This window comes from Echinops telfairi, unplaced genomic scaffold (assembly GCF_000313985.2).
Source record: "Echinops telfairi isolate 266 unplaced genomic scaffold, ASM31398v2 ScPeMD7_7420;HRSCAF=8458, whole genome shotgun sequence".
NCBI classification, from domain to species: domain Eukaryota; kingdom Metazoa; phylum Chordata; class Mammalia; order Afrosoricida; family Tenrecidae; genus Echinops; species Echinops telfairi.
The window spans coordinates 48972287-48996753 of NW_022111320.1; the positions used below are offsets into that span (position 1 = coordinate 48972287).

The following is a 24467-nucleotide window of genomic DNA, read 5'->3' on the forward strand; positions in this document are numbered from 1 at the left end:
GAAACAGAGCATCGTCTCTAGCCATGTTTACTTTCTACACCGGGAATAAACCCCTAGAAATGGAGCGCACTGTTTTAGCTGCATCTCCTTCCATAACCGTATTAAAGTACAGTCGAGTGGGTCAGAGAGATCAGCACCAAGACAACAAAGGGCTGTTAAGGAAGTCTGTGTGACAGGCTTAATGGGCCAGTAAAGCTGGGAGCTAAGTGCCTGCTAAGGTGAGGCACCCAGAAGAAAAAGAATTTGTATTGCAGAGCACCTCCAGAATTAGAGCCCCTGAATTCAGGAAACAGGATCATGAGCTGAAACTCCGTGTGACATTAGATGCCTATACCATCACCACCACCACCCCTCACTCTCTCAGGGGGAGTTTTAGTCTCAGATATTGGACCAGAGGCTCCAAGTTCAAGCACACCATCCATAGAGGGATGGACTGTGGGGGAAAGTACTTTTAAGGCAAAATTCTGAGCGATAGTACTGTCGTCCTCCTTTTCACCGAGTGTCAGTTAGGCACTGTCATGCAAGAGCAGCGTTCTCAACCTGTGGGTCGCGGCATTGGGAAGGTTGAGAACCACTGGATTAGAGGATCCTTCTCTGATAAAATTAGACCCAGAGAAAAAGTCCTAATACTTTTAGGCGTCTCCAATCAGTGGCAGGTCCTTGACTGGTCACATTTAACCTGAAGCTCACACGTTCATAAACCTCTCACACACAGCTTCCCAGTAGCTTTTTTTAAAAAGTACCTCCCTCTTAGCTCTCCAAGCTTAGGCACACATTTGACGACAACCTCTCATATAAAAGGTCAAAGCCAAAGCAGGTGGGGAGAAAGGGATTCAGGGGAGGCAGTGACAGCAGGGAGGAGAGACAGGGGAAAGGTGGTTATTTTAAACTATGCTATCTAGAGAGACTAGAGAAAACACCACATGCATGAAAGATGAGCAAAACCCTCCTGAAGAAGGAAAAGGGGCCTTCTAAAACCAAGGAAGCCGGGTTAGAAATTAAAACAAAGTCTTGCCATCCTTGGCTCAAAGGAGCATTCTGGCCGTACTTCTTCCAAGATAGACCCGTTTGTCCTTTTAGCAGTCTGTGGTACTTTGAATATTCTTCTCTAGCACCACAGTTCAAATGCATGGATATTTCTTCAATCTTCTTTATTCAGTGTCCAACTTTCACACGCACGAATTACATGGGGGAGCACAACGAATCTGGTCAGTGTCTCCCTGCATTGAGAAGATAGTGCCTCCGTATATGTGTGTGTTCTTCTAAGCCCTTTTACAGATACCCTGAAGTTGAATGGAAAGATAACCTAATGACAGAACTGGACTTAAAGAAAAAACAGCATCGGGTAGTGCAATGCCCCGGCCTTTCACTAATGTGGAACCAAGAAGGGGGAGAGAAAAATGATCAGTTAGCAGTTTCCAAGGAGTGGAAAAGTTCTTAAGTGGAAATGTTTATATGACTTGGGAGCTATAAATGGCAACACTTATTGAAGGGGAAATCCTTTGGCGGATAGTTGGAAGAGACTTTATAGAACCACTCAAGCCAAGGGAATGAGGATGGGCATTGGCTACAAACTAGAACTGCCGCCTCCGGCTGGGTGGGTCCTGCAGAGCTTGGCCGGAGCTGCCGCGAGGTTCTCCAGCTTGTTATCCACCACAACCCTCTGCCTTTGCCCTGGGATGCCCACTCTGCCCTTGATGCCCAGGCAGGCTGCTGTTCAAGTGGTCTCGTTCACCTCATCTCCCTCTGCACTAAGTTATTACTCTTGTTAAGGAATGCACGTAAGCGTTCGTGTGTTCTTGGATTTTTTTTTAGGGTTGGTTTTTCTTTTTTGCTCTATTCCATCTGCCTTTAAAAAAAAATTTAACAGTTGTATTAGCACTTTATCCACATGTCATACAATTCAATAATTCAGTCATATCAAGAAGAGTTGTACAATTGCCATCCATCTGCCATCTGAGACAGGGTGGGGCTGGGATATTGTGCGAAAGCAGTTTGAGGTGGTTCTAGATGTAGTGGAGACCTCCATAGATGTGAAAAATACCCTGTGAAACATTTAGGTTTACATTTTTTAACCCTTTTTAAAAAATCATTTTATTGGGGGTTCGTACAGCTCTTAAGACAATCCCTCCATCGTGTCGAGCACATTTGTACATATATTGCCACCATCATTTTCAAAACATCTTCTTTCTACTTGAGCCCTTTTTTTTAACCCTTTTAATATGTCCTTAGAATGTCTTCTTTACAAATGTACAAATGTGCTTGACACGATGGATGAATGGATGGATGGATTGTTATAAGAGTTATACAAGCCCCCAATAAAAGGATTTTTTTAAAAGATAGAGAAAAGAATGTCCTGTTTATACTGGTCTCCCATCCTGAGTATGTTGGCTCTTACACCATTCTTGATGATCCTCAGCTCCCTGCCCTGACACCTCTGGTACCATCACAGCGGGCAGACTGCCAGGCTGTGGAGGGGGCAGGTTGGGTTTTGGTATTTGCAATCCTCAGTGTCTTATCTTTTTATTTCACTTTGCCCGCAGATCGGGGACCACAAATTCAGTGCTCACCGGATCGTCTTGGCAGCCTCAATCCCGTACTTCCACGCTATGTTTACAAACGACATGATGGAGTGTAAGCAGGATGAGATTGTCATGCAAGGAATGGACCCAAGGTACTCAGTCCTTCCCCTGGGTTTCACAGGCTGCCCTCCAAGCGCAGCTTCCGCTGGGGGCTTGGTGTCACTGGAGGGCACACGGCAGGACACAGGGCCTAGCACAGTGACACGCACCTAGTGGACACGTTAGGACATCTGCCATTGGCCTGCAAGTTTTGATCCTGTTCTTAGACAACTACTGGTGAGTAAAACTTTGTAACGAGACCCAGGATCTAAGATGCCTTTTAAACCAGGTGTTGGGTCCAAAGTGGTTTATTATCCTCTGGGCTTTTCTGTGCTGGCCATTTCAGCTGGCAAAGTCGTTCACAGATAGCCTCATCCACAGTCCAGAGCAGTACTGCCCGCAAGCTCTTTCTGTACCGTCCAAAATAGTAACTAGTGGCCACACTCGCTGTGGACCCCTTGATATGTGACTGGTGGGCCTGCAGGACTGAATTTCAAGTCTCATTTCCATTTCATTTTAAATAGTTGCCTGTGGCCAGTAGTTACTCTATGGGGCCGCGCTGCCTAGAAGATGGTGGGGACATCTCGATGTCATGGGTCAGAAGGAGGTCAAGTCGAGGTGATCCTTGCCAAGGGCGTGGTGAGCACTGAGGGGAAAGAGCTAGAAGACTGTGTGGCCCCCTGTGGATGGTCAAAGCTGCTCCTCCCCGCATAAGTGGGAGCAGGAATTACATGCCCACGCCGTGGCCGTAATCTCAGGTAGTTAAAAAGACAGACACGGGCGTGCGTCTCCAGAGGCAGGCGTGAACCCACAGTCCTAGTCCTCTCTTGCTGCTTTCATGGAAATACCACAAGTGGGTGGCTTTGTCAAACAGAAACTTATTTTCCCACGATTTAGGAGGCTGGAAGACTGATGAAGTCAAGGGTTGGCTCTTGGGAAGGAGATTTTTCTCTCTGTGTGGGGCCTGTGTCTCTCTGGGCTTATGCTCCTGGGGGTGGTCTTCGTGTGCCTTGGCAGCTCTCGTCCTCCATCTCTGCCCTGCTAGCCTGTTTAATCTCTCTTCTGTCCCAAAAGAGACTGGTTTAAGACACACCCTACACCAGTGGTTCTCAGCCTGTGGGTCTCGACCCCTTTGGGGTTTGAACGACCCTTTCACAGGGGTCGCCCGATTCGTAACAGTGGCAAAATGACAGTGATTGGTTGAGAACCAATTAAGGCTTAATTTAAGTCAGCCCTCCAGGAAGCACCCCCTACCCCCACCATCATCTCCCTCCCGCCCAACTAAGGGAGCAGCCAATGCAAAGAGCCTGACAGAGAGAGAAGTCAGCCCATTGAAGAGTGTGAGGACGGAAAAGAGAGAGGGGGAGAGAGACCAGGCCACAGGCAACCTTGTGGAAGCACTTTAGGTTATATGCTGAGTGCGGATTGGATGGCTGAAGAAATGTAAAAAAGCTCATTCTGGAAATTTATACCAACGTACTGATATTCTGAAAATATTCTTTAGCACGGCACTAAGATAGCAGCAGCCATCGTGCCTACCAATAAAGGGAATGAGTTATTCCACGTTTAGAGGTTGGAATATTAGATAGCAGCCACCCCAAAATGAGAACCCCAAAGACCCCACAGGAACATGGGGGGTTATAGGTTAAGGGTGCGGCCGATCGGTGGAAAAGGGACCTCGAACCGGGACTGCCGCTGACTCATTAAGCAGTTCGATTGTGGTTGAAAACCGCTCCCCCTTCATTCCTGTAATAAAGTCGCTTGCTGAGTAGAGACCACTTCAGAAGTAGAATGAGTCTTTGTGAGAAAGTGGTTATCGCCATTCAGCGGGGTGGCTCAGAGGGCAGAAGCTAAACGGATCTTCGAGCGGGCCCATCCGTTCTCCGTCCGAGCACCGGCCCACCCTTCCCCTCCCCTTCTTCCCCTCCAGCGCCCTGGAGGCTCTGATCAACTTCGCCTACAACGGCCACCTTGCCATCGACCAGCACAACGTCCAGTCGCTGCTCATGGGGGCGAGCTTCCTGCAGCTGCAGAGCATCAGAGAGGCCTGCTGCACGTTCCTCCGAGAACGGTGAGGGCTCGGCCGGGGACAGGGCGGGTCTGTCTCCTCTCTGGACTCCCATGCTTGCCCTGGAGCGTGTTGTTCACGTGAAAGGAGTGAGCCGAGAAGGTCACTCTGCACAGGTGACACTTTACGATGTTGACCCCAAGCAGATCCACTGCTCTGCTGTGACCCCTTGCGGAACATGACTCTGCCCATCCTCCCTTAAGGTGCCCTGGTGGCGTGGGGGGTCAGGCACCAGCTGCTAGCCTCCCGGTCAATCACTTGAACCCACCTGCCACTCCAAGGGAGCCTGTCCGCTCCCGTGAGGAGTTTTCGTCTCTGCCCCCTGGGGTCTCTGAGTCGGTGGCAGTGGGGGGTTTGGGTTTGGGGACGCTCCCTCTGTTGGCATGACAGCTGACATCTTCTGGTCTTCTCCCTCTACTGCTCTCACCACTATCTCCATCTTTCCGGAGACCCCTGACCCGCCGTGTAGGAGCCCTGCTGCCATAGTGGTTACATGCTGGGCTGCGATCTGCAACCACCAGTCGCGCAGTTATAGTCTTAGAAACCCACAGGGACAGTTCTGCCCTGTCCTGTGGGGTCACGAGGAATCACCATGGACCCTTGGGTAGTGGGGTTTGACCCTCCTTGAGTTTCTTGACCTTACTTTTTATCCAGCTCTTGTAGAGCCAACCCACTTTTCACCTCCTGGGGTTTTCTGCCCTACAAACACAAAACACCCCCCACACACATACCCCATACACATACCCTTCATCCTTGTAAAGCCGGTGAGCTCTTTAAGAGTAGGAACCAAATAAAATCTGTTGGCATCTGGTTGATTCTGACAGTGACCATTTAAAAAAATCATTTTATCGGGAGCTCATACAGCTCTTATCACAATCTATCCATCCATCCATTGTGTCAAGCACATTTGTACATTTGTTGCCATCACCGTTGGTGAAATATTTTCTTTCTACTTGAGCCCTTGGTGTCAGCTCATTTCCCCCCTTCCCCGCCCTTTCTCCCTCATGAACCCTTGATAATTTATCACTTATTTTATTTTTTTTTTTATGTCTTACACTAACCACTGTCTCCCTTCACCCATTTTTCTGTTGTTTGTCCCCCTGGTCGGGGGTTACACATTGGTCATTGTGATTGGTTCTCCCCTTCTTCCCCCACTTTCCCCTTCCCCTCCTGGTATCGCTCCTCTTGTGATTGGCCCTGAGGGGTCTGTCGATCTTGGAGACAGTGACCTTATAGGACTGAGTTCATGGAAGCAGGCTGCCACATCTTTAGCCTGTGGAACAGCTGGTGGGTTTGAACTGCTGGCCTTTTAGTGAGCAGCCAAGCACTTAACCAGTGGGCCCCAGGGCTCCTTACAGGTCCAAGCACTCTCACCTGCTCCCAGCATGTGGCAGTGGGTCTAGTAGGTCTTCTAGGGCCTTGTGATGTCAGAGAGCCCTTAGTCACGAGGCCGAGGCCCTTGAACCCCCAGAGTCTTGATCACGAGTGTGAGTGCTGGGCCACAAGGCCACACACAGGCTGCACCCCTGCCTCTGCTGGAGCCCTCTGTGACCACATGGTCCCCGTCCTGACCACCAGCTTTCTCCCACCTCATCTCTGCCGGCCTGCAGCTCATCCCCAAGCACGGCCCTCCCCACCCTTCATTCCTGCTCCTTCACTCCCTGGCACCCAGCAGCTCCCTGCTTGTGTCTCCCTCCTGCCCACACAGCTGTCCCGGAGTACTGCTGTGTGCAGCCAGGCAACATGACCATGGTAATGATGGCTGGGCTGCAGGGCACCTGCCTACGGATGCCAGCAGGGGGGTGGGTTTTGCTGGGATAAGTGTTTCTGGTTTATGCAAATCGAGACTGCAGGATGAGAGAGGCCCCCAGAACCAAGCTGTGTTCCTGCCCCAGGATGCCTTCGGGGGTGGGCCGGAGAGATGCCTATGGGGAGTGGGCAGGGAGGGGGTAGCACGCACACCTCTGTGATCTTCCGAGGGAGAGACTGGACAGGGTGCATATCTGTGTCCCCACAAAGCCGAGAGTCCAGCCAACCAGAGTCAGACAGACAGCCCCACAGTCCGAGTAGAACTGCAGGCTGTGATGGTGGGTTCTTCAGAAGTAGATCCCCAGGGCTTTCTTCTGAGGGGCCTCTGGGTGGACTCCACCACAGACCTTTCGGGTTACAGCCAAAGACGTTTCCTGTGTCACCCTGCGTCTCTGTTGAAGTAGACTCTGGAAATGAGTAAGTGCATGTGCCCTGCTCTCCCCGGCCCTTCACCAAGAGGACAGCAGCCCCACCTAGAGGCTGTCGAGGTCATCACTGTCCACTCTGATTCCAAACCCAAACCCACTTGACGCATACCACCCCTTATGGAGGCAGAACGCCTAATCTTTCTCCTGCGGAGTGCCTGGTGGGTTTGAACCAACTCCAAGCCCTGCCAAAAAGTACTGTCACCTTAAAAGATGCCTATTTAGAACAGTGTTTTTTAAAGCCGAGCCCCTTTGAGGGGCGCGTCCTGAAACGTAAAACCTGATGCTTTGGCGTCCGTCCTTGGCATTTCTTCCTTCGGCTCTGTAGGCGCCTGCCTGAGGGCCACCTCTGCCTCGTCCCTGCCTTTGCCCTATTATCTGAGGCCGTGTTCTCTCCTGCAGAAGGTGCTGGGCTCCCCTCCCCAGGCGTCCTGGAAAATGAGCCCTTTAGCCCTTCCATGTCAAGCCTTGATTCTAAAGGTTTGGTTGTGAATGACTCGAGGGGAATTGTTCTGAGGAGGGAGAGCCATCGTGAGGAAGGCATCGATGTTTTTAAGAGTAATCTTTCCTAAGGCCATCAGATATTACTTGCTGCTTTATATATGTAACCTAAGGCTGGCGTTGATTTTTCCCTGTGACCTTTGGATGGAGGGGCCTCCTTGCTTTAGGTGAGCGCTGGTGACGGGTATTTTCCAAAACTTTTCCCTGAGACCTAGTTCGGAAGACCAGAAACATTAGTGAAGCACGCCAGGAATTGCCTCAAGTCACTGCTGCCTGCCTCTGAGGAGCTGGGTGGCTGGGAGAAAGCAGCGTATCTCATTCTGCATCCTCTTTGCTTTACAAAGGGTGTTGCTCAGCGTGCATGTTTTCTTGGTCTGTGTGGACAGAGCCAGTTCAGACCAGAATGTAGCATCAGTTTTGTAGAATTTAGACTTCTTGTACAGCCAGGCTCCTTAAAGACTCTGCTCTTTCGGTCCTTCTTAGGCCTGTTGCTTATAAACTGGCACTCCAAAGCCTTTGGTTCTGGGGGGACAATGATAACGTAGTGCTTAATCTATGCCTATATTTTTAAGTCACCTATATATATTTTTTTAATCAATTTATTGGGGCTCATACAATTCATCACAATACATAAATCAATTGTGTAAAGCACATCTATACATTTGTTGCCCACATTATTCCCAAAATTCACTTTCCTCTTGGGTTCCCAGAATCAGCTTTTTCCTTTTTTCCCCTCCCCCTCCCCCTCCCCCATGAACCCTTAATAATTTATAAATTATTATTATATTTTATCTTACACTGCCCGGCGTCTCCCTTCACCCACCCCTCTGCTGCCCGTCCCCCAGAGAGGAGGTTATATGTAGCTCCCTGTGATCAATTCCCCCTTTCTACACCCCCTTTCCCTCCTGGTATCGCCACTGTCACCCCTGGTCCTGAGAGGTTCATCTGTCCTAGATTCCCTGCGTTTCCAATTCCCATCTGTAGCGCTGTGCATCAGCTGGTCTAACCAGGTCTGCAAGGCAGAATTGGGGTCCTGGTAGTTGGGGGGAAGTCACCTATATTTTTAAGAGAAAATAAACACACAAAAAAACAAAGCCTTATAATGGAGGAAAGGAAACCTGGACAATTTCTCATCTGATAAATAGCATTTCCTACCACCGATGATCAGTCACAAAACCAAAAGGAGAAAAGGCTCACGATCTGCTTTTGCCTCCAAGATTTCCCAAGCCATACTCCAGGCTCGCGAGACGTAAGGAGGACTGCAGTAGCAACTGTACATTACTGCTTGCCGTGACCGAGCTGTGGCATGATAGGATGTGTGTATCCACTCCCCATTAATAATAAATTAACAACATGTAACATTTTAAAAGTAGCAAGGAGCACATCACAGCAGTAGAAACAGCCGTCCCGTCGCGGTGGGCACCGTGCTGGTGCTGCTTCCCCGGCACGCACGCTGCTGTGCTCTTTCTGTTTGCGGTTCCTTTAACTTTTGGTTGTGAATTGCATGACGGTTCGCAGAGCACGTCAGCTTTCTTTCCTTTAAATCGTTCTATTGGGAGCTCGTCCAGCACAGCAGTTTTCTATTCAACGATTCATACCCATTTTGTTTCCTCTCACTGACTATTACCACGTCTCCTGCTTCTTCCTGTGTCCCGCCCCCTCCCTCTTTCCTAATTCCTCTGAACTTTGCCCTGGGCTCGGTGCTGCCCTTTGGATCTCAATCGGCAGCTTATTACAAGGAGTGCAAACCTCACTGGTGTTGATGTCTCACCTGAGAGACCCAAGGACTATTTGGCTGGAAATTGAGCCATGGGGTTCATTTCCAGACCTGAAGGAGACTCAAGGCCACAGCGTTGGGGGTGAATATTGCCCTTTTCATCTTAAAGGCTTGGTTATTCTACTACGTCCCAAGCTGAAGGGTGGCTAAGGGCCATAATCTTGGGGGGTTTCCACCAGTCTCGAGCCAGCCTGCAAGCCTGGTTGGGTCTTTTTCATGATTTGGGGCTTTAATCTCTGTGTTTTTCTCTCTCTATCCCAAACCCACTGCCATTAAGTCAATTCTTAAACTGACAGCAACCTCACATAGGACAGAGTAGCACCGCTCCTGCTGGAAGCAGGCAGCCACATCTTGCTCCCATGGGACAGACAGGTGGTGGGTTTGAGTCCCCGTGGTTATCAGCCACGGCGCTTAACCCTGTCGCCCCTTCTGTTTGATCCAGAGCCTTGTGTTGTGATCCTTTTCAGAGCCGTTGGTAGTGGTACAATCCATCCAGTTCTTCGACCTGTAGGGGTGATGCGCTCATGTCCACTAGGCCAGTTGTGCCCGGGCATCTTTGATGTCTTACTCTTCTCCTCTGGATGGAGAGGAACCAAGAGTTATGCCGCCAGTACTCGCTCAAGCCTTTGAGACCGTTGTCCCACTCACCAAAGGAGGATGTAGAGCATGTCCCCCTGGGCGATGTTACGCCAAGTGACCTTGGTGCACCCCAAGACCATGTCCCCGAGCCCCTCGGCCCAGTGACCCGTTCCCTCCAGGTGTGTGGGTATGTCGTGGTTTTCGTGACTTTATCCCCGTAGTTCCCACATTCTTCCTTCATCGTGGCCCCCACCCAAGGAGGTGAGTTGTTACAGGGCAGAGAACTACCAACACCTGGGAAGCCCAAGATATCTCCCCGGTTGCCCTGTGAGTCACAGGGCCAGGATGTCCCCAAGCCTCCCTGGTCCCACTGAGTGTGGGTCTGCCTCTGAGCAAAGGCTTGTGAGCACCACAAACTGTGGTTAGAGCTGTGAAGAAATAAACGCCTCAGGCTCACTTTTCCACCTAAAAAGGATCCCCTGTACACTCACAGGGTTGTTCACACAACTTGGGAAAATGTATGTAAAAGGCTCCTGGCCTTGGTGACAACGTCAGCACCTTCCCAATGACTGGTCATTGGGGAGCAGGGCCTCTGATGCCCAGCCAGACACGGAAGGAGGGAGAACTGACAGGTTCTCCACCACGTGTGCTGGTCTCCTTCCCGGACAGCGTACCCCGACTCCTCCGGCCCCCAAGACCCATGGAGCGCTAGGAGGATCATCTCTCTTCACTTTGCACCTGTAGAAGTTGTTCACCTCCTGTCTCATTGGAGGTTTGTCACAAGGCCCAGGGCTGTTTTCATTTGGTGGCCCCGCCCAGCACCAACCTGAGAATGATCCGGGCGCGGGAAGACACCATTCCCTGCCCCATAAGGTTTTTCTTTGTCTCTTTGTATGCCAAAAGGCTTCACCCCAAGAACTGCCTGGGTGTGCGGCAGTTTGCCGAGACCATGATGTGTGCCGTGCTCTACGACGCGGCCAACAGCTTCGTCCACCAGCACTTTGTGGAGGTGTCCATGTCAGAAGAGTTCCTGGCCCTGCCCCCAGAGGACGTGCTGGAGCTGGTGTCCCGGGACGAGCTGAACGTGAAATCAGAGGAGCAGGTAGGTGGACACAGGGAAGTGACAGATGAAATGTCGTTTTTCTTAAAAATCTTTATTTTTCATTCATTCTTTTTGTAAAGTTAAGGTCATGCTGTATATGCGGCTGTGCCTCATGGGCATGGTCTTCTTTGATCATATGCATTTATTTAGTTTGTTCCCCCCCCCAATTTTAGTGTCTTAAGATTCCATTGACTTTGATCAACCCAATTTCTTTATTCTTAGATGCTTGTGTTATTTCTAATACTTACTATCAAAACCAAAATGTCCTCTCATAACAGCCATGAACTAGAAATAGCAAGTAAAGGTAACTTTTTTGAAAGTCTTGTTCTAAAGAGGAGCAGAGGGTTGGGGCTCGAAAGGAATGTGAAGCCCAGAGGGCTTTGTTCTGTTTCCTTAGGGTGGGGAAGATAATCCCATAAACTGCCTGCCAGAGGGGAGGGTTTCCAGGAGTGAGAGAACTGGTAATGCAGGAGAAAGGGGGGCAGAGCTGCCGGAATGAGTCGGAAGAGACAGGGTCTCGGCCGGAGGGTTTGTCTTTGATTGGAATGCAGGGTGTTTCTCTACCCCAGAGGGGGAGCCGATACCCACACCCGGGAGATGCTGGGAAGAGGTGCTTCTGATTGGTTTTCTCTTTTCTCCGCTGAGGGTGAGGCTGAGGGAGAAGTGTTAGAAAGTTGAGGAGCGGGGAAGAAAAGATGTGAAGGATCCTTTAGGAGAGAGGGGACAGTGAAAGGGGGACACCGAGGGCCTAGGGCTGCATAGGATGCAGGCCCTAGCCAAGAGGAGTCGTCACCAGCGTGTCCTCTGTCAGACATGACAGGGCAGGTCGCAATCAGAGGGGGACTTGACTCTCAAGAGCCGGACTTCCCACCAGCAGAGCTTTCCTTCCGGGTGAGGGTGCCCAAGGGAGAGCGGAAAGGAGCAAGAAACCACTGCTGGGCTTTCCTTCTTAGCAAGTGGTCCTGGAAACCAGGAAGTTGCTCCCAGGAGCCATGGCCTCAGTTTCGAGAGACGGGACCAAGCAGAGTAGCAGGGCCCAGAGAGAGGGAGCTGCAGTCAGGAGACAAGTGGGAGGGAAGATGGATGGGCCCCCAGGAGGGTCCCAGTGGAGCAGGGCGTGGGGTTTGAGATTGGGCATTGCTGGGGGTGCCTGGCCTCTGCTTGGGAGGTGTTACTCCCATCAGCCAGAGCCTCACCTCTGCCTTGGCAGGTCTTTGAAGCTGCTTTGGCCTGGATCCGATATGACCGAGAGCAGAGGGGGGCCTGCCTGCCTGAGCTGCTGTCCAATATCCGCCTGCCTCTCTGCCGACCCCAGTTCCTGTCAGACCGGGTGCAACAGGATGACCTGGTGCGATGCTGCCACAAATGCAGGTGAGACCTACGTCAGCCGGGGTGCGGTGCTGGGAAAAAGGAAGTCCCGACCCGAGTGGAGACGGGAGGCAGACCGTCGCTGCCGACCAACCCTCCAGAAGCTGGCCACTGTAGCCCCCACCCTGCCGACTGCAGTGGACTCCCCTCAAAGTCACCCCGGTTCCTCGAACCCACCCCATCTGGAAGGCTCCTCCTTCCCACTGGAGAAAGAGAAGCCAGCCTCAAACAGTGCACATGCGGACCAGGTGTGAAGCATACCTCCCGTCCTAGCATCTCCCCCCTCATTCCAGGGACCTGGTGGATGAAGCGAAGGACTATCACCTCATGCCAGAGCGCCGGCCCCACCTGCCAGCCTTCCGAACGCGGCCCCGCTGCTGCACCTCCATCGCGGGCCTCATCTATGCTGTAGGCGGCCTCAACTCAGCAGGTACCTTGCAGCTCCCCTTTGCAGAGCCCTGGCTTAGACTCCGTGGACGACGAGGCACCAGGACACAACCTGGCCCTCCCGGGTCCTCTCCGTGGGCCTGGCCCCCTTTCACTTTTGTCAGCCTTCTGCAGGGAGAGCCTGTCAGGTATTAGGACCTCAGATTCGGCGTGTCAGAGCTAAAGGATGTTGACCGTGGAGAGCTCTTCCTGTCCGGATGGGGCCGTGTAGGTCCAGAGAGCCTCCCCTCTGCTCACACAGATGGTGCAGGCAGACCAAAGACCAGACCTTGGTGTCCAGACGCCCGAGCCAGCACACTGTCCCTATCATCACAGTGGCTTCCGTCACGTACTCAGCTCTGGGTAGGATACCGCTGGGGAGGAGTCCCTGTACCAGGCTCGTCACGGTCAGTCATATGAGGAATCTCAGGCTAGACTGCAATAATGCCCCTCTCCAAGCACACAGGACATACTCTGACTCACCCCCTCTCCTATGTGTGTGCTTGGTCATCCGGGTGTGCCCAGCAGTCAGGTCTTCCCCGCCCCTGGGCCGTGGATGCCGAGAGGGCAACATGGGCAGCCTAGCCCCGCAGCACCATGGGAAGTAGTACCTGGTGAGCTATTTCCATAAAGATGGCAGTCAAGAAAGCCCTAGCTGGAGCTCAGCCCTGCTTCTGTCCCACGAGGGGCCGCCATGTGTCAGGATCCACAGCGGCAGCTTGGCTTGGTGTGTCTCAGACCCAGGCTCGATGCTTTGCCCTCAGTCTTTAAAGCAGCTCTGCACTAGATGCTAGCCCCACCTCCCATTCTGGGGGCGAGGCCACAAAGCCACCTGCTGGGGTCACCCGCAGGCAGATGAGTATTAGCCACAGAGCTTGAGCCCTTCGAGAGGGGTGTGCCTCCTGGGTGGGGGGACTCAGAGCTGACTTACGTCCATCTTGGGCTCAGAGAGCGTGCTTGATCGTAACAGAGCGGCCCTCTCCAGAAAGCAATGCCTCCTCTCCGAGTCCGACTCTCCCTGAGGGATGGGACTCGAGGTCCTCCGTGGCTGAAATCTTTCTTGTGTTCAATTGTTAACGTTTGAGTTGTGTGAAGCCCGCCAGAGCAAGTCAGTTCTCCCTTCACCCGCGGGGACACACTTCATTTCATGTCACTGTGGCTGACAAGGCTTCATGGGCCCTCTTGTTGGTCAGGTCTTTGGGAAGAGTTGAGAGAGTCGAGTTAAATCCTCGCCTAAGTCATTGCCCAAGAACTGTGATCCAGGCATGTGGCCGCATGGGTTTTCATGTGAGTAGCAAATTTTTATGCAGGTGACTCCCTGAACGTGGTGGAAGTGTTCGACCCCATCGCCAATCGCTGGGAGAAGTGCCACCCCATGACCACAGCCCGGAGTCGCGTGGGCGTGGCCGTGGTGAACGGGCTGCTCTATGCCATCGGGGGCTACGACGGCCAGCTCCGGCTGAGCACTGTGGAAGTCTACAACCCAGAGACGGACACCTGGACCAGAGTGGGCAGCATGAATAGCAAGAGAAGGTAGGTATTCCTGGACATCCTGTTTGCAGTCTGAATGCACACAAACACACCCCTCGCTCCTGGGGAGCGCCATGCTAGACAGACCACAAAGGTAAAGCCCACTGCCAGCAGCTCCTGGGAGCGAGCCCCACCTGCCTGGAAGGAAGTACTTGCGTGTCCTCCGAGGAGCTGGGGGTTGAGGCAGGAACGTTGCACCGCTATCCTGGCTGCCAGACAAGAGCTGGAAACAGGTGGGAGGGGGGCCTGAGGAGGGAATGGAACTAGATCTGTGGGAAGATCTCACAGAAATTTGAGATTCGAGTTGAAATGTGAAGGAGGAGGATTTAACTCCATTAAAGGTAAAAGGAAATTCAGGATTTTATTTATAGATAGATACAGATAGGTGCATTGGTACATGCGCATGCACATTCTTCACCCCCTCAGCCCTACCCCACCTGGGCTCTCACTGGTGATCTGGGGGATTTTGTAAGCCAACGCTGTGTCCTTCACTTCAGGGTCACCACGCGTCCCCCAGGGTCTGGAGCGCACAGGGACTTGCCGGGCAGACTAAGCTTGTTTGTCATGCCCACAATGCAGGTCAGCTGCTTGTTCCTCCCACCACTTGCCCACTCACATTTCCTGCGTAAGATGTGGGTCCGGAGGGCATGCAGATGGTGCCTCCAGGTGGCCTTCCGAGTGCTGAAGGGACGGGCAGCGTCTCTCCGGACGTTAGAGGAGGTTGAACTAGGACAGGCTCGGGCCCTGTGAGCTTGGAGGGCTCACGGGGTTTAACGGACCAGCCCTTCCGTGTTCCTCTGCTCTCGGCGAGGCTGCACCAGATCTGGTGTCACGTGGCACCCTCCTCAGGGACCCAGCCTAGCAGCCAACCAGCCAAGGCCCCTACTTGTTTCACCAGAAGCTCTTTCCTTGAGCTTCCGTGGCATATGCCCAACCTTAGGGGGAAATGAGTTACCCAAACTTTAGAACGCGGGGCAGCTGGTAATCGCCAGGCGAGATGCTTTCCTAGGCCCTTTCTGCTCCGTCGTTTGCCATCTGAGCGCTCACCTCACAGCCCTCTTGCTCTGTCTGTCAGATCAAGGCTACCTCGAAAACCCCCTGCCACCTAAAAGTGCAACGACCACGTGGCACAGTTTCCGTACTCAGCAGTGTCACCGTGTGTGGTCACAAGTTGGGACGCATCTGCTCTTATACCAGTAAGGCTAGACTCACAACGTAGGTTCTGTTGTGGAAAGAAAAAAAACAACCCATTGCCCTTCCTGGCTTCGATGTCCCTGGGAGTATTGTCTGAGAGCAGGACCCTCTGGGTATGCCTTCCCCGGTCTGGGGGAGCAGGGCCCTCTGGCATGCCTTCCCCGGTCTGGGGGAGCAGGGCCCTCTGGCATGCCTTCCCCGGTCTGGGGGTAATGCCCTCATACTAGTAGCGTGGGTCCTGCTCGGTTTCATCCCCTTCCAACACAGGCTGCCTTCAAATGTTCTTCGTCCCGTCTCCCCTAACAACCCACCAGCTGTCTGCCCAGACACTCGGTGACAGCCTCCTTCCTGCTGTCACTTTCCTTCTCCCAGACCACCTGTGAGACGTCGTCTCCCGCCAGACTGTCCCCCTGTATCTCGTCACATTTGTGCTCATCGCTTCCCGGATGGTTTGTGCCCTGCACTCAGTGGTTCTCTTCACTCTCTCTGAACGTGTGGTTGAGCCCCTGTGTTTCCGCTTTTTCTGTTTGTCTTGTGTCAGCATCTAGAAGTTCAGCGAGTGCGTGATCTTCCCACAGTCTGTGCCCAAGACAGGCGCCCTCCCTCTTGCAGGCCGAGTGGGGCAGTGAGCCCGATTGAGTTGCTCTTTCCTGTGTATCCCACACCCAGACTCACTTTGCATCTCCCCAGCATCAGGTTGGAAAACAGAATCACAGCTTGGGGTTTGCTTTTTAACTTCGCGTGAGGCATTGGGTACAGTGAAAGATTTGCTCAGTGACTCCAGGCCTCTCTGGGTCTTTGATATTAAGAAAGCCTGGCCTGATGGTCTGCACATCTTCAGAGTCCAGCCTGTACCTGAGCAGCCCTCTTTCTGAGGGGAGAGCCCAGCCTCCCCGAGCTGCGGCTGCTCAGCTGCCCAGCGCTGATGACCAGGCTTCCTGTCCTGCAGGCTGAGATGACAGATGCAGAGCACGTGACGCGTGTCGTCAATGCAGAGCCTGCAGGAGCTGTGGCTTCACTTGCTAAGGCAGATCAGGGGCCGTGCAAGGCCCTGTCTGTAATGACGAGACATCTGTCAAGCTTAATGGTGACTCGAATGGTTACATCAGAGAGCATGAAACTAGGACTTCTGAAACAGAGTCTGGAAAGTTAGAACTGCAACAAACACGTCCTGAGGGCCGGCTGTGGACAAACACCGTGCTAAGCGCAGCCCAGGCTCACAGGTGAAGACCCTTCCCTGCCTTCCAGGAAGCCTCCCTATTAAGGAACCATCAGATGCTGGTTCCCCGCGGTGCCAGAGTGTAAGCAGCCAGTGGGCAGGGGCATTTGGCTTACTCAGCACTCCAAACTGTGCCTAGGAGAGTGCACCTGCCGAGGGCCTGGTGAAAACTCACAGCTTGATGCATGTGCACCTGTGATAGATAGTGCTGTAAGAGAGCGGCCTGGCACTCGGGGAGTGTGGGGACAGGAGAGAGTGCTGCTTGCTGGGTGGTCCTCGGTGACTTTCGGAAAAGAAGAGAGGGGAATTTGACCTGGGTGCCGACCCTCGGCACAGTCCAGTGGCAGGTGGGCGTTCTAGGACATCAAGAACTGAGAAGAGAGGATAAATGGAGGGAGCCCCGGGCGGGGGGTGGGGGTGGGGGTGTGTTGAGGGATGTAAGGGAACACAGGGAAGCTTCAGCCCCTCTAGTTCCCACCTTTCCTTGGTCAGATTCCTGGGGGTTACACTTAGTCGGGAGCTTGGCAGGTGATGGTGGGGTGTATTTCTAGCGGAGCCAGCCACCTGTGGCTCTCTGGGCTGACAGCTCTGTCTGTTGCAGTGCCATGGGGACAGTTGTGCTGGATGGACAGATCTACGTCTGTGGGGGCTACGATGGCAACTCCTCCCTCAACTCTGTTGAGACCTACTCGCCCGAGACGGACAAGTAAGAACTAGTCTCCCCCTCCCACCCACCCATGCCACGGGGCAGCCGGGCCTTCTTAAACAGAGAGTGAAAAGTCACAGCTGCAGTTCTTTATATACCTTAAGGGTAGATAATGTCTTACCTTCTTATGCCCTGTAGTGTCTTGCATGGAATAGGTGTTTCGTAACTATTGGCTCAGTAAATGAATGAATGAGTAAATGTTGAAAACAGATGAAAGTATTGATCCTGGGAGACCTTTACTTAATGCTCTCAGTTTTATCAGCCCCCTTTTATGTAAAGACAGATAAGAGGAGCTAAGAAATAGATGAGCTGCATTTTCCAAAGTGGGTAGGATATGATTGGGGTTGGAGAGCAGGCAGGTGGAGAAAAAGTTAATATGGTCCAAGTAAGTTTGGGAAATGAAGGCTGTCCCACAAAGTCCTTGTTCTTCCATAATATGTACGAGTGGTTTCAAAATTATGTAGTATGTATTGGGCTCTGCAGAATTCTGCGGCAAAGAAGCCTGTTTAACATGGCATTTCACGTAATACCTATTATTGCTTATGGAGGACCGTGGTAAAATGTAGCCTCGATACTATATATACTTAGTTAAGTTTTTTGTGGTAAAATTAGGTGCCTTGGCTGATATTCGGGTCAGCTTATACTCAAGTCTATATGGTATTTCATTTCCGCCCTTTGGCTATTTTGGTAATTATGTGATAAAACCGAATCCAGTTAGTGAGTGGATCCATCAGGGTGTTTGTAAGCCAACACCATCCCATTCCCTCAGCCTGCTCACTCCCCGTGGCGAGCTAGGTGTCCAAGGTCCGGGCGCAGTGGCAGGTCTAGTGGAGCCCTAGGGTGCTTCACCACCTCACCCTGGAGGCCTGTATCCAGAGCTGCTGGGTGCAGGGTGGGAGCACCTTCCTCTCGTGGGGCTGGGAGGAGGGACATAGCAGGTGGGCGTCTGCTGCAGTGAGACCCGTGTGGGTGGGCAGTGGGAGCCGTGCATTCAGGGACGGGACAGCACTGGAGACAGTCATCATCCTCTAGTGGGAGAAGGGCGCAGGGGCGCGTACCCAGGGAAGCTGGAAAGTAGGCCTGAGCTGGTGGTGCAGAACCTCAGCAGGGAATCTGAATCCCGCCTTCCAGGAAACATCAAGGAGCCTCTGGCTCTGTGGGGTTCAGATGAGAGTGGTCTGAAAGCTGGACCACCTTTGGGGCTTGGGGGAGGGTCATTAAAGTGGTTCTAGTGGCAGGCTGGAGCCTGGGCAGCAGGGGTGGGGACAAGCGGTGGCTGGGAGTCAAACCAGCTGGGACTTGGTGACCACAAGAACGCCGAGCCGAAGAGACCAGAAGCCCGAGTTCTGCCAGTGCCGCATAGTGAGGTAGCGGGTGGTGCCCTGCATGCATGGGAGCACAGGGCGGGAGCAGGTCTGTGGGAGATGGAGGCATTGTGGGGACATGCCTATTTTGAGCCAGAGGGAGCAATCAGCAGTGGGGGTTGGAGGAGAGGTGGGGGCAAGAGACCGTCCAGCGCACAGGGGGACACAGCACAGCTCAGGGTAAGATGAGTCTGGCAGCACGGCCCACCTTGGGAAGACGGGACGCGCACGGTGCTCACTCCACCCCTCCCATTTTGGCTCTCCCCTACAGGTGGACCGTGGTGACCCCGATGAGCTCCAATCGCAGCGCTGCGGGGGTCACAGTCTTTGAGGGCAGGATATATGTGTCGGGAGGCCATGACGGCCTGCAGATTTTCAACAGTGTGAGTCTGGCCCCTCCTGGACTAAGGGCCCTTCCTCCCATCTCAAGAGTCATTCAGACAGAGTTGTTGGGAGAACGCCGCCAGTCTGGCCATGGCTAGACAAACCGAGACTCCAGGGCACCATGCACATGCCCTGAAATTCTTACATTCCGGAGGAAGGGTGCCAGGGTGCACAGAACCCACAGCGGTGGGGGGCTGGAGGGGGGAGTGCAAAGCCTAGCCGTGCCACTGCCCCTACCCAGTCAGCCGTCCACCCTTGGCTCGTGAGCCCTTGTGAAACCCCTTCCCAGAGAAGTCTCAAGCACAGAGCGTGAATTTGCAAGGAGGCCTGGCGGCGTGGTGCTTACATGTTGGGCTGCTGAGGCTGTTAACCATGAGGTCAGCAGTTCCAAACCACCAGCTGCTCCGTTGGACAGACGGGTCTCTATTCCCGGAAAGAGTGACGGTCTCGGAAACCCACAGGGGCAGTAGCACACTGTCCGGTAGGGGCACCATGAGTCAGAATCTACTTGATGGTAGTGATTTTTTTAAATAGTTTGTGTTCTTCTGTGCAATCGGCTTGAAATTGCATTTTTTTGTCCCCCAGAATACAGTCAACCGCCATTGAGCAGTGGTTCTGTGGAGCCATCCAGTGCTGTGTTGAGACCCCCATGGGCAGTGCACCCTTGGGTTAATCCTCTTTAGCTGTAAACAGAAGGGGTCAGATTAGGGCACCTCTCACCCGTTGTTGTAAGCTCAAGGGTCGTTGTAAACTCAAGGGCACATGTGCCCTTGGCAGAGGCCCTCCTCCCTGGGCTACCTGCCAGTGCCCCTCCCTCGCTGACCCAGTGGCCTAAGCACTGGCCCTGACTGCCTGCCCGCCCCCTCCCTCTGCCGTAGGTGGAGCACTACAACCACCACACGGCCAGCTGGCACCCGGCCGCAAGCATGCTGAACAAGCGTTGCCGGCACGGCGCCGCCTCCCTGGGCAGCAAGCTGTTCGTCTGCGGGGGCTACGACGGCTCGGGCTTCCTCAGCATCGCCGAAGTGTACAGCTCGGCGGCCGACCAGTGGTGCCTGATCGTCCCCATGCACACGCGGCGGAGCCGGGTCTCCCTGGTGGCCAGCTGTGGACGCCTCTACGCCGTGGGCGGTTACGACGGGCAGTCGAACCTCAGCTCGGTGGAGATGTACGACCCAGAGATGGACCGCTGGACCTTTATGGCGCCCATGGCGTGCCACGAGGGGGGGGTCGGTGTGGGCTGCATCCCCCTCCTCACCATCTGAGGCTGAGAGGGTGGGATGCGCAGGGGTGGTAAGGGGGTCTGCCTCAAACACAGGCGCTCCTTCCGGCACCGCCCCGCTTCGGGGAGAAGCAGTGGACCCGAAGGTGGGGTGCGCACCCCCTCCCCAGGTACGGGGTTTCCAGGTGCTCAAGCCTGCCCTCGGTGGGTTGCCCCTGCGCCCGTCGGGCCTAGGCCATCACGACGCAGGGCCGGGGCCCCAAGAAGCCCCTCTGGGCCCCGCTGCCCGGCGCCCACCCGCCACCACGGGGCGCGGGCCAGCCCCGCCCTCCCCGCCTGCCGTGTCCGGCCAGCCGCGTGGTGGCCAGCGCGCCCTGGGGCGGCCGCTGGGCCGGGCCAGGGAGGAAGTGCGCAAGGGAGGCACTGGGCACGTCTCCGCCGGGCAGCGGAGATCCCGGCAGGGTGGATGTGGGTTTTGTCATCACCTTATTATTCAGGAGAGGGAAAAGAGTCAGAAAAGAGTCTTGCAGGAAACTGGAAAGAAAAAGAACATCTTTTTTAACGTGGACTTTTTTTTTGCCGGAAGGAAACAGTACAAAGACACTAAAAGGCACACGCGTGTTTAACTGAAGGCGGCCCAACGTCAAAAGGGCGGCCTTCACTCCCACCTCCCGAGCCCAGGGCCCCGAGGCCTGGCCCACCTGCCCAGGGGTTCCCTCGGAGCCCTCTCGCCTGACCCCGTAGCAGGGTGCTCCCGTGTTTGTCTTCACACCTGTCAGAGGACGTTTTTTAATCTGGTTCAGCCAGTCCGCGGAATGACTGCCGACCTTCTCAGAGAGAAGCCCCAGCCCAGAGCTCAGCTCCAGAGGCTGGTGGATGTCCCCCACTGCCGCCCACCCCACCTCGGACCTTTCCTTGGTCTGGCCCCAGGGAACAAACTGGTGGGCAGTTTCTCACCTTCCTTCTTGGGTCATGTTACCCATCGAGATGCTTCTGGGGACAGTGACTGTACCTCCAGCCCCTTCACCAGGGGCTTGCTCCGTCCACCTGCTGGGAGCTAGCTTGCCCCAGTACCCTCATCCACTCTGCCAGCCCACTGCTCCTCCACCCACCCACCCTGATCCAGGGGTCTGGCCCCCTCCGACTGACCAGCAAAACAGACCTTTAGAGTCAGGCGAAGCTGACTTCACCACTTTACGGACTACAGGCCGAAAGAATGTCTGGCTGCTGCAGCAGAGAACAGCAGTGTTTTTTATTTCTTCCTGAAAGGGCTCCAGGCCCGTTGCTCCTCTTCCTCCTCCCTTGGCGGGACCTCGCGTGAGGGAGGCCACCTTCTCTGACCCGTGCACTGGGCGGCGCTGGAGCCGCGCCCTCCCTGCAGCTTCTGTAACCGAGCCAGAACAAGCTGGAGAAGGAGAGAGGATGAAGAAAGAAAACTCGTCAAGTCTGTGGTACTTCAGGCCTTTTTCCTTCAAGTGCTGCTGCCAAAATCTGGTTTTACAAAATTCTTCCAGTCGACACGAAAGGAGGAATTGACCCAAGGCTGGGTCTTAGGGTCCCAACTCCCCATCTGGCTAACCTCCTCTCTGCACCTGCCTGGAGGGGCACCCAAAAGCCTGTGGGAAGCACTCCAGCCCGGGACCCTTCAGGTTCCCAGCGGTGCGATCGCCACGCATCCATCCAAAGGGAAGGACCTTTGCACCCGAAACGTGGGAGCTGGGCCTCTGCCACAAGCACTTGAAAACGATGTGGGGATTTTGGTCTTGATGTTGCTTTTTGTTTTTAACTGTTAATGACTCGCATCCAATACGGTGTGACCTGGGTCCATGGTGGGGCTGCACCCTCTTCGCCCACCAACCCACACGTGCTTCCCTGTGCGGGCTTTGCCTCTAGGAGCAGACTCTGTGACGGATGGCGGGCTCCGAATCTCCCATTACAGAGAAATGCCCTTCGTGCCCGTCATGTTGTCGTTGGTGAATTTGAGGCCTCGATTGTGAAGCGAGTTCAGAATCAGCTGGTGGGCTGCTTGCTGAGTGAGCCTCACTGGGTCCTTGGAACACCTGCGCCAGGTGGATCCTTTTCCCGGGGGCTGGAGGACAGTCCCACCCTCCCGCCTGTTGGTATGAGCCTCACACAGCTGTACCTGAGGTACAGAGGGTTTTCAAGTAAGATCAAGCACAAGTAAGCAGATTTTACACACACACACAGGTTCCTCGGTCCGACGGTGAATGAGTGTGCAAATGGCTGGTCTGGTGGTCTGGCTCTTGGGCGTTGGAACCCTTATGGTAACATCGCTGAAGGAGGAGGCCTCACCTCAGGATGTTGGAAAGAGTTTGGCCAGGAGGCACCTTGGGGTCTAACCCAGCTCTGAGCAGAGGACACTGGTGGTGCCCATGCTCCTTGGGCATTTCCCCTTGAAGAACACTTGGAGCCTTCTGGGTTTCGCCCAAGATCAAAGCCAGAACGGGAGCTGAAGCCCAGCTTTCTGACTTAACCACAAAGAGGCGCCTGGAGAGGAATTCTGCCCTTCTCCCATGCATTGCTTCCCAAGAGCTTCTCTCCTTTTTATTTATAGCACGCATGATGTTTGTGTTAAGAAACCAAAGAGAAATAAAGAGCGCGCTCCTAATTTCTTCTCCTTGCCCTTCCTTGGTTTCATTTTTACGTCATTTTGTGATGAGATATATAAAGAACAAAACGGTGGCCATTTTGGCCGTTTTATGTGTACAATTCAGTGGCGCTGATTCTGTTCACCATGCTATGCACCGTCACCGTGATCTGCTTCCGGAAACTCAGCACCTTAAAGCAATACCTCCTTGTTTTCTCCCCACTCCTGCCCCTCGTAACCTCTAATAAACTTTGGTCCCTATGTGCGTGCCTGTTTCGTATCAGAGGGGTCTGGCAGTGTGCGTGTTTCCTGCGGCATGTATCAGAACCTCATTTATCTTTGTGACCGAATCATCATTTCACTGTACGTATATAACCACATTTTATTTATCTAGTCATCTGTTATGGACACCTGGGCTATTTCAATACACCATTCAATTTTTATTTTTTAAATATTGTAAGTAAATCGGGCCGTAAGTGACACAAGCGGTTTGTAGTGTTAGCCCGCCCAGCGCTCCTGCAACAGAGGGCCCGGCAATCTGGTTCCATTCAAATTCCAACCAAGAAACCCCTGTGGATACCTCAGAGATGAGGGTTTGAGGGCAGTGAACCCACGTGGGTGGACATGAACCACTGGTGGAACCAGTGTGAACATGCCTTTAACCCTGGAGAAGGTAAGTGAAGTATTGCTCCCAAGGTTTCGGTTCCTAGACGCACAGGAGTATTCCAGACAAAACCTGTTCAACCTGTCGCTGTGGGCAGACAAGTTCTGTAGGTCTCCGCAGGGTCAGTCAACAGTGTCTTCCAAGAGGATCTCACAGATCAGTGAAATTCAAGAGAGCAGCCGGCACAGAAGGTTCCATAAACCGATTTTCCTCGAAGGACACAGGACAGTCACGGGGCAGATTAGAAAGGTTTTGAGAACAGTGAAAGCTGCCTCGGAGGTAAGGCTGCCTTCCCTCCCCCCACAACACTCCCTGCTCATCTGAGGGAAGCAAGCTGGACCCCAAGAATGTGGTCGGCAGCCCAGCCACGGCAGTGTGGACAGGCTTCCTGGGTGCCTCAGATGCACAGCAAAGGGGGAGAACGCTTCCCACACAGCAGCCTCCGATCCCTTTCCTGAGATCACACCCAGTCAATTTGTGGTCAGTCTCCTTTGGATATCGGTTCTGCCCAGGGAACGCTAACTGGAAGATCGGCACTTCGAAACCACCACCGGCTTCGATGGCGGTGAGTTTGGGTTGGTTAAAACCCTAACTCCAAAAAGCAAACTCTAACTCCATAGCATCGTGTAAAAGACCACCTTTCCCCACACAGTCTCCCAGAACCAGTCCTTCAGGGTTCCTGTGTCCTTGTGCCTGCACGCCCCTGTAACAAAGCACCTCTGCTTGCTCAGCCTGTATGCCCCATGACAGAGGCCTGATTGTAACAGTGTCACAGGTGCATTCAGGTTCAACCAGTTTTCCTAGGCTCCTTGGCAGCAGGAATATGCTTGGGTTTGCTTTTTACAATCTTACCGAGAGCTCACTTGCTGTAAAATGTACCCACTGGAAATGTATGAAGCA

General features: G+C 53.5%; 1 protein-coding gene across 2 annotated transcripts in view; it reads left to right on the plus strand.

Annotated features, from left to right (window-relative positions):
- The window catches only part of KLHL18 (kelch like family member 18), a 49678-nt gene extending 29082 nt beyond the window's left edge, over nucleotides 1–20596 (plus strand). The window contains exons 2-10 of one of the 2 annotated variants that reach the window (XM_004703992.2): nucleotides 2544–2674; nucleotides 4552–4692; nucleotides 10684–10882; nucleotides 12093–12253; nucleotides 12544–12680; nucleotides 13972–14209; nucleotides 17221–17325; nucleotides 18961–19072; nucleotides 19952–20596. In XM_004703992.2, the coding sequence (XP_004704049.1) occupies nucleotides 2544–2674; nucleotides 4552–4692; nucleotides 10684–10882; nucleotides 12093–12253; nucleotides 12544–12680; nucleotides 13972–14209; nucleotides 17221–17325; nucleotides 18961–19072; nucleotides 19952–20338 (1611 nt within the window). In that variant the 3' untranslated portion in view covers nucleotides 20339–20596. The remainder of the gene's footprint in view (nucleotides 1–2543; nucleotides 2675–4551; nucleotides 4693–10683; nucleotides 10883–12092; nucleotides 12254–12543; nucleotides 12681–13971; nucleotides 14210–17220; nucleotides 17326–18960; nucleotides 19073–19951) is intronic. The other variant, XM_004703991.3, reaches the window with a different exon arrangement.
- Nucleotides 20597–24467: the final 3871 nt, after the last annotated feature.